At 40.2% G+C, this 17,977-nt stretch overlaps 1 protein-coding gene and 1 non-coding gene across 3 annotated transcripts in view; one reads left to right on the top strand and one right to left on the bottom strand.

Annotated features, from left to right (window-relative positions):
• The window catches only part of LOC124721210, a 526,868-nt gene that overhangs the window by 25,580 nt on the left and 483,311 nt on the right, over positions 1 to 17,977 (bottom strand). For both annotated transcript variants that reach the window (XM_047246062.1, XM_047246061.1), the window contains exons 5-7: positions 16,675 to 16,850; positions 9,451 to 9,604; positions 5,402 to 5,502 (exon numbers count right to left, since the gene is read on the bottom strand). In XM_047246062.1, the coding sequence (XP_047102018.1) occupies positions 5,402 to 5,502; positions 9,451 to 9,604; positions 16,675 to 16,850 (431 nt within the window). The remainder of the gene's footprint in view (positions 1 to 5,401; positions 5,503 to 9,450; positions 9,605 to 16,674; positions 16,851 to 17,977) is intronic.
• On the top strand, positions 2,210 to 2,284 carry Trnai-uau. The gene has a single exon. It is a non-coding gene; the product is annotated as a tRNA-Ile (tRNA).

The raw sequence follows: 17,977 nt of genomic DNA, 5'->3' as shown, positions 1-17,977 counted from the left end.
CAGTCAGTCACACTGCCATACAAACATATGGACTAAAAACAATGGTGTTTGACAATGAACTCTCTACCTTTGTACTTATATGGATATGGTATCTGTTCTTTTAGACATGTCCAAAAAATAGACACCATTGATGACCTGCAGCCATCTAGAATGAAACTAGAATTATATATTAATACCTTCAACTGCTGATGGGCATTGATATGTATCAACAGGGACAGGTGAAAATGTGTGTCCTGACCAGGACTCGAACACGAGATATCCTGCTTACATGGCAGATGCTCTATCCATCTGAGCCACAGAGGGCACACAGGACAGTGCGACTGCAGGGACTATCTCATGCACATCTCCAGCGAGATCCACATTCTCACCTTATATGTCCACACACTACATTCGAAGTGTCCCTACCCAACACACTCATTACTCATGGAAGACATTCTTACCAAGTCCCGTATGAGTTTGGGCAATATGTGAGCATCCGCACAGAAGAGGAAGGTCATGGCTGGTATTTCCAGAACTATATACTTATATGGATATGGTGTCTGTTCTTTCGGACATGTCCAAAAGGACAGACACCATTGATGACATGTAGCTGTCTAGAACGAAATTAGAATTACATATTAATACCTTCCGACACCATATCCATATAAGTATGTACACTCATGCTCATAAATTAAGGATAATGCTGATACATGGTGAAACAATGCTCTGGTGGACAGTTTGTGGGTTTAAATCACCTCGAGGTATGCCCATGCAGTGCAACTGACCTGTGGTCATCGCACTGTGGTGCTGGCAGCAGTCCCCATATGCAGAGGTGTGTTGGTGCATGTCAGAGGATGGTGCAGCAAGTAAGTGTGCAGACATTTTCAGCCGTGCTATTGGTGACTGTGTGTTGAGAATGGCTCAAAGAACACATATTGATGACGTTATGAGGGGTAGAATACTAGGGTGACTGGAGGCTGGTCAAACACAGCAGGTAGTAGCATGGGCCCTCCGTGTGCCACAAAGTGTGATCTCATGATTATGGCAATGATTCCAGCAGACAGGAAACGTGTCCAGACGCTACAGTATGGGACACCCACAGTGTACAACACCACAAGAAGACTGATATATCACCATCAGTGCCTGCAGATGGCCATGGAGTACTGCAGGTAACCTTGCTTGAGACCTTACACAGCCACTGGAACAGTTGTCTCCAGACACACAGTCTACAGATGACCGAATGAACATGGTTTATTCACCGGGAGACCTGCAAGATGCATTCCACTGACCCCTGGTCAAAAGAGAGCCCTTAAAGCCTGGTGTCAAGAACACGGTACATGGTCATTGGAACAGTGGTCCCAGGTTATGTTCACGGACAAGTCCAGGTATAGTCTGAACAGTGATTCTCGCTGGGTTTTCATCTAGCATGAACCAGGAACCAGATACCAACCCTTTAATGCCCTTGAAAGGGAGCTGTATGGAGGTCGTGGTTTGATGGTGTGGGGTGGGATTATGATTGGTGCACTTACACCCCTGCATGTCTTTGACAGAGGAGCTGTAACAGGTCAGGTGTATCGGGATGTCATTTTGCACCAGTATGTCCACCTTTTCAGGGGTGCAGTGGGTCCCACCTTCCTCCCGATGGATGATAATGCACGGCCCCTCCGAACTCCCATCATGGAGGAGTACAGACACTTCAGGAGCTCCGACAAGTACTGGTGCGAGAATGGGAGGCTATACCCCAGCAGCTGCACAACCATCTGATCCAGAGTATGCCAACCCATTGTGCAGCCAGTGTACGAGTGCATGGTGATCATATCCCATACATGCACAGGAAACAGTGGCGTTTTGTAGCACATGCGTCTTGGGATGGTTTTCTGAACTTATCACCAATACCGTGGACATACAGATCTGTGTCATGTTTGTTTCCTATATGCCTATGCTATTAGCACCAGTTTTGTGTAGTGCCACATTGTGTGGCACCACATTCTGCAATTATCCCTAATTTATGAGCATGAGTGTAGTCCTGGCAATACCAGTCATGACCTCTTTTGTGCGGATGCACACATATTACCTGAACTCTTACGGGACTTGGTAATAATGTCTTCCATGAGTAATGAGTGTGTTGGGTAGGGACACTACGAATGTAGTGTGTGGACACACAAGGTGAGAATGTGGGTCTTGTGGGAGGCATGCATGAGATATTCCCTGCAGTCGCGCTGTCCTCTGTGCCCTTGGTGGCTCAGATGGGTAGAGCGTCTGCCATATAAGCAGGAGATCCCGGGTTCAAGCCCCAGTCAGGGCACATATTTTTACCTGTCCCCTTTAATATATATCAATGCCCGTCAGCAGCTGAAGGTATTAATATATAAATATAATTTTGTTTCCCTACCTTTGTGCTCACCAACACTGACCAACCCATTCTAAGTGCCAATATCCTTATGAAAAACGTTTTGATTGTGGACTTGCACTGCACAATGCCCGCCTTGTTCATACAGCCAATGGACTGATTATTCCCAGAGTCAAAGGACAATTGACATCCTGCATCGACAGCAGGAAAGACAACCTCACAAGCCTATCCTGCAGATGACAAAATCTGGTGGGAGCAGTATCACAAGAACCTGGAATCAGTTATCCTTAACTTGGAGGAGAAGGCTGAAGCAAATAGTTGTGAAACGAATGAATTATATCGACAGAACAAAGTTGTGGAAGCTACTATTTTTGAAATTGTGTCCAACCTTCAGGCTGCTCAAAACTTGACAGAATGGATCACAGCAGAACAGAGAGGAGTTATTTCTTCACCCTCTGCTATAGCCTCCAAGCCACTATGACCTATGACAGATAGGGGTGTGGTAAGACACAAAATGGTACACCACATATGGCAAATCTGCCAGTTTCTTCATGTGATCACAAAATAGTGCCTGACCATCTACATGAGACCAAGGCTGTCTTCTACAAGATATTACAAAAAGGTGTCATGCACCCATCTGAAACCTATTGTCCTCTACTCTACACCTCATGCATAAAAAAAAGGCTCATCATATCCTTGTGGCAACTATCAGGCATTGAATGCCAGAACCATTCCAGACAGATACCCCATGCCATACATCCAGGATTTCACAAATTCACTGATCAGCAGAAAAGTTTTCAGTGAGTCAGATTTTCATAAAAGTTACAATCAGGTATCTATGGCAAAGCCAGACATATCAAAGACTGCAATGATTACCCAACTTTGAATTTTTGATTAGGCTGTTTGGGTTTAAAAATGCTGCCCAGACTTGGCAGTGTTTTCTGTCTGGTGTAGGCCAGCTCACTGATTTGCTTCTCTTGATGACATTTTGGTATTATCAAAAAATGCCAAAGACAGTGACAAACATCTGAATGAAGTGCAAAGCAGGCTAAGTACCCATGGAGGCATGCTGAATGAAGGAAACTGCATGCTCAGTGAACCAGTTTTAACTTTCCTTGGCTACTGGAGAAGTTGGAGATTTTGCGTTCTTTCTCTCAACCTCAGAACTACAAAGAACTCAAGAAGTTTCTCAGAAAGGTAAACTTTATCATTGCCATCTTCCCTGAACTGCTGCCCTGAAGCACATTTGGCCATAACATTGGATGCCAGCCAGTGCATGATCAGCACAGCACTCCATCAAAAAGTGAACAGACATCGGTAGCCATTGAGTTTTTTTCTGACAGGGACTACAGTTCACTCAAATTTGCTGGAACTCCTCACAATGTATGAGAGCATCAAACATTTCCACCCCTTTATAGAGGCCAGACCTGTCACTATTTTCACTCACCACAAACCCATTGCAGCAGCTTCCCAGAAAGTCAATGACAAGTGCTCCTCACCAAATTGAGTACATATGCCACTTTATTATGGTCATCCATCACACCCACAGAGCTGACAATGTTGTGGCAGACTATTTCTCACACATTAGTGGACTGAACCTCACATTGAAATGTATAGAAACTGCCAGTGCCCAGCTTTCTGACTCACAGCTGCAGAGAATTTTAACTGACTCATCCAGCCTGTCTTTACCAACTACTGGAAGCATCATGCAGCACAGCTAAAATATAGTGTGATGCCTCTACTACTGGAGTATGACTATACATTACACCCAAGTTTCCATTGCATCCACAACCTAGAATATCCCAGAACGGACTCCACAGTGAAACTGGTGATGGACTGTTTTGTGTGTGGCCTTCAATCAAGAAAGGCTCACAGGCTTGGGCGTGCACTTGTACCCAGTGCCAATGCAGCAAAGTGGGACAATTCCCAACATCAACAGAGTGATTCAGGTATTTCCACATTGATTTGGTCAGGCCCCTTCCCCTTATGAGGGTTATAGGCACTTATTTATAGCACTGGACCACAGCACTCAGTCCGCAGAGGCCATCCCGATCAATAATATTTCCATGGAGACAATGACATGGGCATTTACTGGAACTTGAGTGGCATAGTTCAGGTGGCCCTTTTCCATTACCACTGGCCAGGAGCATCAATATGAATCATCACTTTTCCAGGAACTGTTGAAGTCATGTGGCTTTCAGCACCATTGAACCACAAGCTACCAGCCGGCAAGTAATGGTGTGGTGGAAAGGCGGCAGCAGACCTTAAAGTCACACTGATCTGCAAACAAGATTTCTGGAAGCACACATTGCCACTGGTGTTGTTAGGTCCATGTACTGTACTGAACTTGCTTGTCAGCAGAGAACCACTATACATCCCAGCAGAATTTCTAGCACCCGCTCCACTTTCTGACAAGGTAAATTTATCCAACCATATGCAACAGCTCTGTAAACACACTGCAAAGATTATTTCATGCTCCTTGTGGGCAATCTACAGCCTCCATATGATGGCCTGTACCCCATTTAACAATGTGACACACACAGAATGGACATTCTTCTCCATGGAAAATGAACCAATGTTTCCATCAAGTGGATAAATCTGCTTGGGTGTTTTTGACATCTTTCAACACTTCCCCAATGTCCTCAAGTGCTCCTGTGACAGGAACTGTGAGCCCAGCATCTCTGGTCAGCTCTACCATGGGACTGTAGGCATTGTCTACCTTGACTGGCTATCCACACATGTGCAGACCACAAGGTCAAATTCAAGTACCCTGATATCTCTGTTGCTCTGCACTTTAGGACGGGGGTTGTGTGAGAGTGATACAATCAGTAATTCAGATAGTGCACTCTTTGCAGTGCATCTGTATAAAACCCCTTCTTTGACTTTGTTTATGGTTGGCAACTGCTGATGATTCACATGTGCTTCTGTATTGGTTGTGCTAGTAAAGTCAATGTTTGCTGAACAGTATCTGAGGACACGTTATTTTTGTAGTACGAGTGCTCCTATAATTCAATGCCACTTTAAGCTAAAATGCAAGGGACTTCCACTGTAATGATTTAAAATATTTCTTACAGTTCCTTGATGTCTTCTCCTTCGGCGCTTTTTTTTGTGATGCTTCACAGAAATTACTTCTGTAGGTGGAGGCTGTGGAGGACCTCCTTGAATTGTGAGACCTGAAACAATTTTACATAACCCTCCTTCATTTGTACATCTTTAACTGACAAACAGTAATAAGGATTTAAGTTCTGTTGAAACCTGTAGTCAGTGGTACACAAAAGGTAATGAAAAGGATGAAATATGATTAGTTCAAATGAAGCTGCATCAGAAAAATAACAAAACTGTACATGGTGCAACAATAGTGGTAAACAGTAATAAGCAGCAGTACATAAAATTTCTTCAATTTAATAAGTAACATATCTAATAATAAAAATAAATAGAAAGTTCCATAAGGATCTGAAACTTCCTGGCAGATTAAAACTGTGTGCCGGACCAAGACTCGAACTCGGGACCTTTGCCTTTCATGGGCAAGTGCTCTACCAACTGAGCTACCCAAGCACAGCTCACGCCCCATCCTCACAGCTTTACTTCTGCCAGTATCTCGTCTCGTACCTTGAAAACTTTAGAGATGCTCTTCTGTGAACCCTGCAGAACTAGCACTCCTGAAAGAAAGCGAGTCGTGCTTGGGTAGTTCAGTTGGTAGAGCACTTGCCAGCGAAAGGCAAAAGTCCCGAGTTTGAGTCTCGGTCTGGCACACAGTTTTAATTTGCCAGGAAGTTTCATATCAGCGCACACTCCACTGAACAGTGAAAATCTCATTCTGGAAACATCCCCCAGGCTGTGGCTAAGCCATGTCCCCGCAATATCCTTTCTTTCAGGAGTGCTAGTTCTGTAGGGTTTGCAGGAGAGATTCTGTAAAGTTTGGATGGTAGGAGACGAGATACTGGCAGAAGTAAAGCTGTGAGGATGGGGCGTGAGTCATGCTTGGGTAGCTCAGTTGGTAGAGCACATGCCTGCGAAAGGCAAAGGTCCCGAGTTCGAGTCTCGGTCGGGCACACAGTTTTAATCTGCCAGGAAGTTTCATGTCAGTGCACACTCTGCGGCAGAGTGAAAATCTCATTCTCTCCATAAGCAACTATCAGAAATGAAAATGTATGTGCCTGATATAAACAATTCCATAAACAGCAGAGCATTGAGGTCACAACATGTGTATGACTGTAAAATATTACAGTCTTTAGTTGGTATTTCATGAGTAAGGAAGCCAATCATGTGTACCTTATTTGTGGACTACTTTTCCATATTTCTGTTCATATTCGAGTATCACATCATTATATTTCAATCTGCAAATTTCAATCAGCTGCAGGGAAAGAAGTGAACTAGGTGCACAGTCTTAATTTTTTATTTTGTTTCCACAAGAGTGATTTAATTATTTAATGAGTGTTACTGCATTAATGTAAATATTTAACAAACAGAAACAACAAATAGAAGCTATTTATTATAAATGTAGAAGCAGCAGCCTTTCTTCCTGCAAAGCAGAATTTTTCCTACTAATTTTGTTTTGTGAAACTCAACTCATGTAAGCACAAGTTGTAAACAGTACTGATGTGGGAGCATGTCATGTACAGATTAAGATTTTGATAACTGCTTCTATTTTATTAATTTATGAGAGCTATTCATAAATTAACTTTGGATTGGCTATTTAAAATAAACAAATGACTCTAGTTTCAGGGTGATTATGGGGTTGGAAAAGGAGACTTTGAAGGTCACATTGCGTTAGTCAGCTCTCTGTTGCATTCTCAAATGTGTAAGCAGCAATCAGACTGAAAAGAAGAGTATTATTGTGTCTCCCACTAGTTGTGAGATATGTTCTGTCATTTGTTTCCTGCAAGCAGGAATCAGGGCCACCAACATTCATCATTGACTGTGTTGTGAGTAGGGATAAGGATGAGATTGTCAGTGATGATGTTGTGAAGAAGTGGAGCAGAAAATTTATGGTTTGTTGCACAGATGTGCATGATAAAAGTCATCAAGAAACACAATCAGTTATGACTGACGAACTCATGCAACATGTCGCCAAAATTGTGCGTATGAAATGTTGTGATGCAGTTCCTGAATTTTCTGATGGTGTTCCTCAGATTTCAAGCACAACCCTAATAACGTTGTCACTGAGATGTTAGCTAACCATAAGTGCTGCACACAGTGTGTACCAAAATGAATTGTATTGTATGGAACTGGGGACCTAGAAATGATGGAGAGGCTTCAGCCCCACTGTAGCCCTCAGTGGTTTATAACACCACAACAGGCTACAGCAGTCCACTCACCCCACCACTGCCCCACACTCATCTCAGGGTTATTGTGCAGTTCAGCCCCCTGTGGACCTCCCTAGGAATGTCTCACACCAGATGAGTGTAACCCAAATGTTTGTGTGGCAGAGTAATTATGGTGTATGCTTACATGGAGAAAGTGTTTGTGCAGCAATCGCTGACATAGAGTAACTGAGGCAGAATAAGGGGAACCAGCCTGCATTTGCCAAGGCAGAAGGAAAACCGCCTTAAAAACCATCCACAAACTAGCTGGCACACCAGACCTTGACACTAATCCACAGGGCGTATTCATGCCAGGAACTGGCATGCCTTCTCACCCAGAAAGCAGTGCGTTAGACAGCATGACTAACCAGGTGGGCAACAAGATGTATTACTGATATTCACAAAACTGAAAGAATTATCATGCAGAGGTTTACTGTGAGACTCTTTTGAAATTCTGAAGGTCAGCCCAAAACAAACAGGATCGGATGATTAATGGAGGAACCATTCTGCTTCACAATGATACCTGACCAAATACTGCAAACTAATAAAAGGAAAAACTGTGACATTATAGGTGGGAGATTTTTCAGCATCCTTGCTATAGTCCAGACTTATCACCAACCAACTTTCATCTCTTCATTAAACTGATAATAAACTCAAGGATGCTGTCAATAACTGTCTAAAGCACTAGCTGGCATAACTCTTTGATGAAGGGATGAAGCACCTGGTGTCATGGTACGACACAAGTTAGAATTCAGGTAGTGACTAAATGAAGAAGTAATGTCAACATGTAAGTACAGATGAAATATAGAAAAATAATTTATTTTTTCTTTTTTGATAGCCAGTCAGAGATTAATTTAAGAATAGTCATCATATAATCTGACTTGTTCTACACCCTTGAAGATTTTTTTTGTGACAGGCACTAAAAACATGAATTAATAAAAACTAGACAATATTACTAGTGTCTAACATGCAAAGAAGATAACAATGCCTCCTTTTTCACCTATGGCTTGTGGTTTCATATGACTTTGGTACAGTGCTCTGTGCTTTTCTGTAATGACTCATTGTCATGAAGATGCTGTAGGCATGGGGAAACTTACCATTATAATCTTGCTTGCAAATTAAGGTATCAATCACTTGTATGCCCATGAAAGTGACACAAGTTAACTTCAATTATTGGTATTTTTACAGTTTTTGTTGGATTTCATTGTTTTCTATGTTATCATGTGTTTTTATATCTCAAAGTAATAAAATTTAATGATGTAGGAAATATAACTTATGTTCTTTCAAGTTGTTATTACGTCTTTCTGAATCTTTTACATGACCTACTGCAATGTTTTGTTGGTAATGTTTGCTCTTTCCTTCCTTAGTAGTTCTGTTTTCCTTTTCCTTCCCACTGGCTGAACATCACACTAGAAGGAGTGTATTGCTGAAACTAGCACCAATAAATTCAGAAAATATTTGTATGCATATGTATTTATGGTGGAATACCTGAAGTCTAGCCATGAGATAATTGTTATAGAATGTTCTTCTTAACCTTGAACAAGGGAAAGAGAATAAATATTTCTGTCAGTCTTAATGGCTTACATTTATGAGTGGCATTACAATGATACTAGTTATTACCTCTCATTACACCATAGTCTTGTAACAATAACTTCTTATCTCAAGTTTACTGTACATAAATTCAAATCTGACTTATTATCACACAACACACTAATGCATTTTTCAATAGAGAAGACTTTTCTTAAAAAATAGTCTGGACCTTTGACATTTTAAGAACTGTAATTTCAGTACAAATACAGAATATGATAAAAAGCTTACCATTCATACTGAACACAGGGGGCCCAAACATATAGCCTGGATAGACATATGCAGGAGGATGGGGTGGGTAAAAAGTTGGCTCTTCCTCACAAGCTATAACTTCTTCACATTCCTCAGGACTTCCAGGAGATTCTGAGCTCTGTGGTCCAGAGTTCTAGTAACAAAATAATAGTTATAAATTTTATGTATAAACACTTTCTTGTCATATTTAGAGACTAATTTATGGTAAGGTACTTACTAATATTGGCACTTCATCTAAGCAACTGGTCATATATAAGTGCCAATAAATCAGAGTTAGTTAGTTTGTTACTTTTATTTGCGTGATTAATCATATTCACATTAACATTAATATTACTCATTCATATGTAAATATGGATACGTGCTGATCATCTACATTAAAATAATATTACCATAGTTTTATGAGTTAATAATTCCTACTCATTATCTTTTACACATCACGAAATTAGAAATTCATCTACAGAAGAGGAGTAGTTGTCAAGAAGAAATTTTTCCAGTTTGACTCCAAATTTATCTTTATTGTCTATTAAACATTTCATGTCATGTGTAGGTGTTCAAAAATATTGGTGGCTGTGTTGTACATCCCTTTTTGTGCCAATGACAAACTTATTGTGGACTAATGAACGTTATTTTTTCTTCTGGTATTGCAATTATGTACATAACTGTTCCTTTTGAACTGCAGAGAATTATTTACAACAAATTTCATGAGGGAATAAATACTCTTTTAAGCAGTGGGAAAAATGCCTAACTCCTTAATCAGATGTGTACATAATGATCAAGGGTGAGCACCACATATTATTCTTACATCACATTTCTGAGCAATGAACACTTTACTTCTTAAAGTTGAGCTACCCCAGAACATTATTTCATATGAAATTATTGAATGAAAAAGCACTGAATATGTCAAGTTACTGATTTGTCTCTTGCCAAGATTTGCAATGAGTCAAAGTGCAGATGTGGCTGAAGTTAGTTGTTTTAGGAGTTCCAATAACTGTTTTTCCAGTTTAAATTCCATAAATAAGGACACCTAAAAATTTTGGTGTTTCAACTATAGTTATCATTTCTGCACCATGTGTTAGACATATCATTGGGGTAGTACCTCTAGATATGCAGAACTGAATATGTTGTATCTTTTTGAAATTGAGAGTGAGGCCATTCACAGAAAACAGCTCAATAATGCTTTCAAGAACATTATTTACCACTTCTTCTGTTGCTGAATGTATGTTTGGGTTGATTACAACATACAGTAATGATTGGAGGCACTAAAGATGTTTACAAGAATGAATTATCCAAAGCCATTAACAATTAGAAAGAACTTTTGAGCTCTACAGTAAGAATGCCAGTAACTGTCATTCGGATTCCCCACAGACATGATCTTAAAAGCACTTCTATTGTGAATGAAGAAATCACTAAGGCCAATAGACAGTTTGAAAAGATTTGCTGAGCATTCAAGAACTCACATTCATTGTGTGTAGATTCCCTGGACAACATCTAAATAGCAAGGGAAAGACCATTAGGCGGTAAGACGTGAGACTTCCTCAGTTAATTAGGCAGATTCAAGAATACTGAGCCTTTTTGCCTCCTTCATCTGATATCTGATTCAAATGTGTCTTCTGCAGCACAGAAATCATCACCTTCATCGGAAGCAGAACAGCCTACACCACTGGTACCATCAACAATAGTATCAATTAAACCAGCAGAAGCTGTAAGGATCAACCACATCTTAAGGAAAAGAAGAGTGTCACCACCAGGCCATTTCAAGGATTTATTATTGGTGATGGCAGTAATCAATCAACGAGGTGAGCAATGTGACAGATTCTCAGGATGGCAAATCACTAGTAATTTTACATCAAAATTCACACATTATATCAAGTCCCCAGGAGTATACAACATTCTGTTAGAACTACTGATGGACTAGGGGGAGCCAGCCATGACCAAATTCTTCAGTCTGGTGTGCAAGATGTATGAGACAGGTGAAATACCCTCAGACTGGCTGAAACCAGATGTAAACAGTAATGAAATTCTAAACTCAGATTGGAATGTATACCACAGAGACAGGCTGGACAGTGAAGGGGGAGGTGTGTTTATAGCGGTAAGAAGTGCAACAGTATCGAAGAAAATTGACGGAGATCCGAAATGTGAAATAATTTGGGTGAAGGTCACGGTTAAAGCAGGCTCAGACATGGTAACTGGATGTCTCTATAGGCCCCCTGGTTCAGCAGCTGTTGTGGCTGAGCACCTGAAGGATAATTTGGAAAATATTTCGAGTAGATTTACCACCATTATTTTAAGTGCTTTATCTAAAAACTACCTTGAGCAGTTAAACAGGGAACCGACTCGTGGCAATAACATATTAGACCTTCTGGTGAAGAACAGACCTGAAATATTTGAAACAGTTAACGCAGAACAAGGAATCAGCGATCATAAAGCGGTTACTGCATCGATGATTTCAGCCGTAAATAGAAATATTAAAAAAGGTAGGAAGATTTTTCTGTTTAGCAAAAGTGACAAAAAGCAGATTTCAGACTACCTGACGGCTCAACACAAAAGTTTTGTCTCGAGTACAGATAGTGTTGACGATCAGTGGACAAAGTTCAAAACCATCGTACAATATGCGTTACATGAGTATGTGCCAAGCAAGATCGTAAGAGGCGGAAAAGAGCCACCGTGGTACAACAACTGAGTTAGAAAACTGCTGCGGAAGCAAAGGGAACTTCACAGCAAACATAAACATAGCCAAAGCCTTGTAGACAAACAAAAATTACGCGAAGCGAAATGTAGTGTGAGGAGGGCTATGCGAGAGGCATTCAATCAATTCGAAAGTAATGTTCTATGTACTGACTTGGCACAAAATCCTAAGAAATTTTGGTCTTATGTCAAAGCAGTAGGTGAATCAAAAAAAAATGTTCAGACACTCTGTGACCAAAATCGTACTGAAACAGAGGATGACAGACTGAAGGCCGAAATACTAAATGTCTTTTTCCAAAGCTGTTTCACAGAGGAAGACTGCACTGTAGTTCCTTCTCTAGATTGTTGCACAGATGACAAAATGGTAGATATCAAAATAGACGGCAGAGGTATAGAGAAACAATTAAAATCGCTCAAAAGAGGAAAGGCCGCTGGACCTGATGGGATACCAGTTCGATTTTATACAGAGTACGCGAAGGAACTTGCCCCCCTTCTTCCAGCGGTGTAACGTAGGTCTCTAGAAGAGAGTAGCACTCCAAAGGATTGGAAAAGGGCACAGGTCATCCCCATTTTCAAGAACGGACGTCGAACAGATGTGCAGAACTATAGACCTATATCTCTAACGTCGATCAGTTGTAGAATTTTGGAACACGTATTATGTTCGAGTATAATGACTTTTTTGGAGACTAGAAATCTACTCTGTAGGACTCAGCATGGGTTTCGAAAAAGACGATCGTGTGAAACCCAGAGTCCAAGAGAGTCAGAGAGCCATAGACACGGGTTCCCAGATAGATGCCATGTTTCTTGACTTCCGCAAGGCGTTCGATACAGTTCCCCACAGTCATTTAATGAACAAAGTAAGAGCATATGGACTATCAGACCAATTGTGTGATTGGATTGAAGAGTTCCTAGGTAACAGAACGCAGCATGTCATTCTCAATGGAGAGAAGTCTTCCGAAGTAAGAGTGATTTCAGGTGTGCCACAGGGAAGTGTCGTAGGACCGTTGCTATTCACAATATACATAAATGACCTTGTGGATGGCATCAGAAATTCACTGAGGCTTTTTGCGGATGATGCTGTGGTATATCGAGAGGTTGTAACAATGGAAAATTGTACTGAAATGCAGGAGGATCTGCAGCGAATTGACGCATGGTGCAGGGGATGGCAATTGAATCTCAATGTAGACAAGTGTAATGTGCTGCGAATACATAGAAAGAAAGATCCCTTATCATTTAGCTACAATATAGCAGGTCAGCAACTGGAAGCAGTTAATTCCATAAATTATCTGGGAGTAGGCATTAGGAGTGATTTAAAATGGAATGATCATATAAAGTTGATCGTCGGTAAAGCAGATGCCAGACTGAGATTCACTGGAAGAGTCCTAAGGAAATGCAATCCGAAAACCAAGGAAGTATGCTACAGTACACTTTTTCGCGCACTGCTTGAATACTGCTCAGCAGTGTGGGGTCCGTACCAGATAGGGTTGATAGAAGAGATAGAGAAGATCCAACGGAGAGCAGCGTGCTTCGTTACAGGATCATTTAGTAATCATGAAAGCGTTACGGAGGCGATAGATAAACTCCAGTGGAAGACTCTGCAGGAGAGACGCTCAGTAGCTCAGTACGGACTTTTGTTGAAGTTTCGAGAACATACCTTCACCGAGGAGTCAAGCAGTATATTGCTCCCTCCTACGTATATCTCACGAAGAGACCATGAGGATAAAATCAGAGAGATTAGAGCCCACACAGAGGCATACCGACAATCCTTCTTTTCACGAACAGTATGAGACTGGAATAGAAGGGAGAACCGATAGAGGTACTCAAGGTACCCTCCGCCACACACCGTCAGGTGGCTTGCGGAGTGTGGATGTAGACGTAGATGTAGACTTAAAGTGGAATATAATAATTCCAATTCCAAAGAAAGCAAGTGCTGAAAGGTGTGAGAATTACCGAACTATCAGTTTAATAAGTCACAGTTGCAAAATACTAACGCAAATTCTTGACAGATGAATGGAAAAACTGGTTGAAGCTGATCTCGAGGAAGCTAGGTTAAGGAAAGCCAAACCCATATTTATAGCACTTGTAGACTTAGAGAAAGCTTTTGACGATATTGGCTGGAATACTCTCTTTCAAATTCTGAAGATGGCAGGGGTAAAATACAGGGAGCAAAAGGATATTTACAGAAACCAAAGGCAGTTATAAGAGTTGATGGGCAGGAAAGGGAGACAGTGGTTGAGAAGGGAGTGAGACAGGGTTGTAGCCTATCCGTGATGTTATTCCATCTGTACATTGAACAAGCAGCAAAGGAAATCAAAGAAAAATTTGGAGTAGGAATTAAAATCCAGGGAGAAGAAATAAAAACTTCAAGGTTTGCTGATGACACTGTAATTCTGTCAGAGGCAGCAAAGGACTTGGAAGAAGAGTTGAATGGAAAGGACAGTGTCTTGAAAAGAGAATATAAGACAAACACCAACAAAATCAAAATGAGGATAATGGGATGTAGTAAAATTAAATCAGGTCATGCTGAGGGAATTAGAATAGGCAATGAGACACTAAAGTAGTAGATGAGTTTTGCTATATGGGCAGCAAAATAACTGAGGATGGTCGAAGCAGAGAGGATATAAAATGTAGACTGGTTCTGGCAAGGAAAGCGTTTCTGAAGAAGAAACATTTGTTAACATTGAGTATAGATTTAAGTTTCAGGAAGTCATTTCTGAAAGTATTTGTATGGAGTGTAGCCATGTATGGAAGTGAAACGTGGATGATAAATAGTTTAGACAAGGAGAGAATAGAAGCTTTTGAAATGTGGTGCTACAGAAGAATGCTGAAGATTAGATGGGTAGATCACATAACTAATGAGGAGGTATTGAATAGATTTGGAGAGAAGAGAAATTTGTGGCACAACTTGACTAGAAGAAGGGATCAGTTGGTAGGGCATTTTCTGAGGCATCAAGGGATCACCAATTTAGTATTGGAGGGCAGCGTAGAGGGCAACAGACCAAGACATGAAGATACTAAACAGATTCAGAAGGATCATGAAGCTTGCACAGGATAGAGTAGCATGGAGAGCAGCATCAAACTTGTCTCGGGACTGAAGACCACACACACACACACACACACACACACACACACACACACACACACATCAATGTAAATTTGAAATTATGGCCAATGCTTGATATTAAAATAAAACAAATTTCTATTTTCTTCCATATTACTTGATTTTGAATAGCTTTCATTACGTTTCTGTTGCAAAATAAAATCTCAATGTCCTGTGTTACCCCTTTCTGTAGGATAACATAGAACACATGAAATTTCATTTAAAACGGCTGTAAGATGGGAAACTAAACTGAAAATGTTCACAAAATGTACAGGCTACAAAGGCACCAGGATTTTGAACATAAACATTTATAGGTATACTTGAGTTTCATTGGAGAAAGCATCAATGAAAAAAGGTGTCCTATTTTACCCCGTACTACAGTAAGTATTATAATCTTTAAATGAATTAATAAAAAAGGACAATTCATAAATGAAACTTTTTATTCCGTTCATTATATTAATTTGTTCTTTAAGAGAATAATTTTTTTGTATCTATTCTAATTTTATCTTTCATATGTGTCTGTTGGAATCAATATCTTACTGAGAGACGAATTTTTGAAAAAAAAATACATTTTGATGGCATCTGTTACTGATTACATCTTTGATCAGTAATACTTTTAATTTTGATCAAAACTGTTATTTTGTTCTTGTATTGTCAATTAAATGTGTAACAATTTTCATATTTTTTTAATATCTGTGATTATCTGTATAATTTGAGTTTTGTTGCTCTATGTTACTGCTTATATGTGTAAAATGTAATGCTTCTGATTCGTTAAAATTTTGATATCCTTATGTTTTTGTTTTATGGCTTATCTGCTCAAAAATTTGCATATTTTTTTATTATTTTTTTAAATTTTACTTATGTCTATACTTTACTCACATACCTGACAACTCTTATGAGACATGAGATGTTTCATAAGACTCATCAGGTAAATTTCCTCTGGGGTTCTGGAAGACATCTGCAGTTTTATTTTTGCAATGTGCAGGTGGTGTCAGACCAAATAAATTTCTCTCATCACATTTTTCATGCAACATCCAGTGTCGATTGGAAATGTTGTTTTATTTCTCATTACAAATAAAATGTCCTTTAAAATGAAAATTTGTTAGTACACTGAATATCACAGTTGACTAATTTGGGACTGCTCTATTAACCAGTAAAATATAAATTCATTTTAAAAACATTTTGATTGTGTTGTGAAAAAACACTGAAATTTTCCGTCGATATTACATGGACATTACGTGAAAGACATGATGGGTAGTATTTGTTTAAGCTGATTCCATCTGCACATCATGAAGGCACAGTTGCCAATATCAGCCAAATTCATGAGATAAAATGGGTGTGAAACTCTTAGGAGAGACTCCTGGAATAGATGTCAGGTGTCACACAACAAAGACTTTTGCCCAGTAATAAAGCCGTACCTGTGACTCTGAGGAACTGTGCATATGTGGCAGGCAATGAACAAAGGCAGTGGGTGGATTGAACCATTCCAGTGGTTGCAGTGGCAGTGGTTGACAAGGAATGGCAGCCAGCACAGGCGCAGGTGCTGGGGCGGGTCCCACCAGCACTGTAAAGTTGCACAGCTCATAACCATCTCCTGCAATAAGAGTAAACATAGGCAAAATGTCACTACAGAAAAGTTCAAGTGACATTACTGTCAAATAAACAGCTGTGTAATTGATTATGAATTGTACATTGTGATAGCAACTCTGTTTCTTCTAGAACTTGGTGATAAAATACATTCCACATTTGAGAAAATTTGATTGTTAGCTTAAATTCAGACACAATACAAACATCTAAATCTACATTTATACTGTTTGTCCACGATAAGTTGACGATTCACTACGGCTGCCGAGCGCCGATGAGCGGTGAGAGGAAGGTAGTGTCGGCTACTTACCCGCGTTTTGTACTTAGCAGGAAATCGGAGGCGGCACTCGCGGAAAGACTGGGCGCTGAAGTGACACTTCCGTCATATCGGAAATCACCTAATTTGTGGACATAATCATGCTCGAGATTTTTACGTACAACTTATGTATTATTTATCCATCGCAAATAATGAAAAATGAAAGTAGATGAATCTACAACTTAACTGCGTCTGAAAAAATTGTCAAAATGATGTTCACTAAAGATCACTGTCATTTCTGTTTGATTGAAGATCATCATCATCATCATCGTAGCTTGAGGGCGTGGCACTGATGATAGTTTAATCGATGACCATTTCCATTATTCCATCTCATGTCCAATACCTTTCCCCTAGCTACTGCACTTTCTTGGAGTAACCTTGCCAGTCATGAGCAGTAATTGAAAGGAAAACAGCATTATCGGTAACAAAATTCTGCTATCTTTCCTTCGACATACCACCCGTGAAATTGTTCTCCCTGAAATTGTGTTTTATTTTGACTCATGCCATCTCTGTCGGATTTAGATCGCAGTTGTGGGGCGGTAAACGGTCATTTTGTAGGCTCTGCTCTCAGCGATTTTATCCACGGCGCACACTTTCACGGCTGGTTTGTTTTGCTTTTTAGACAACAGTTCAGTCTTCCTCATTGAGTCGTTGCAGTTTATTTGCCTGTCTCGCTACCACTCTAACATCGTAATCCTGAAATCATATTTATTAGTGATTCTGTCTAACATCTTGCTGCGGTATTGTGCACAATCACAGAATTGAATGAAATATAGAAACCGCACCATATCTGCCAACACCCTCAGTCGACGTCCGGTAGT

The sequence above is a fragment of the Schistocerca piceifrons genome, chromosome X, assembly GCF_021461385.2.
Source record: "Schistocerca piceifrons isolate TAMUIC-IGC-003096 chromosome X, iqSchPice1.1, whole genome shotgun sequence".
Lineage (NCBI taxonomy): Eukaryota > Metazoa > Arthropoda > Insecta > Orthoptera > Acrididae > Schistocerca > Schistocerca piceifrons.
The sequence above is the reverse complement of the archived record's forward strand: the minus strand, read 5'-3'. Positions and strand labels throughout refer to the sequence as shown.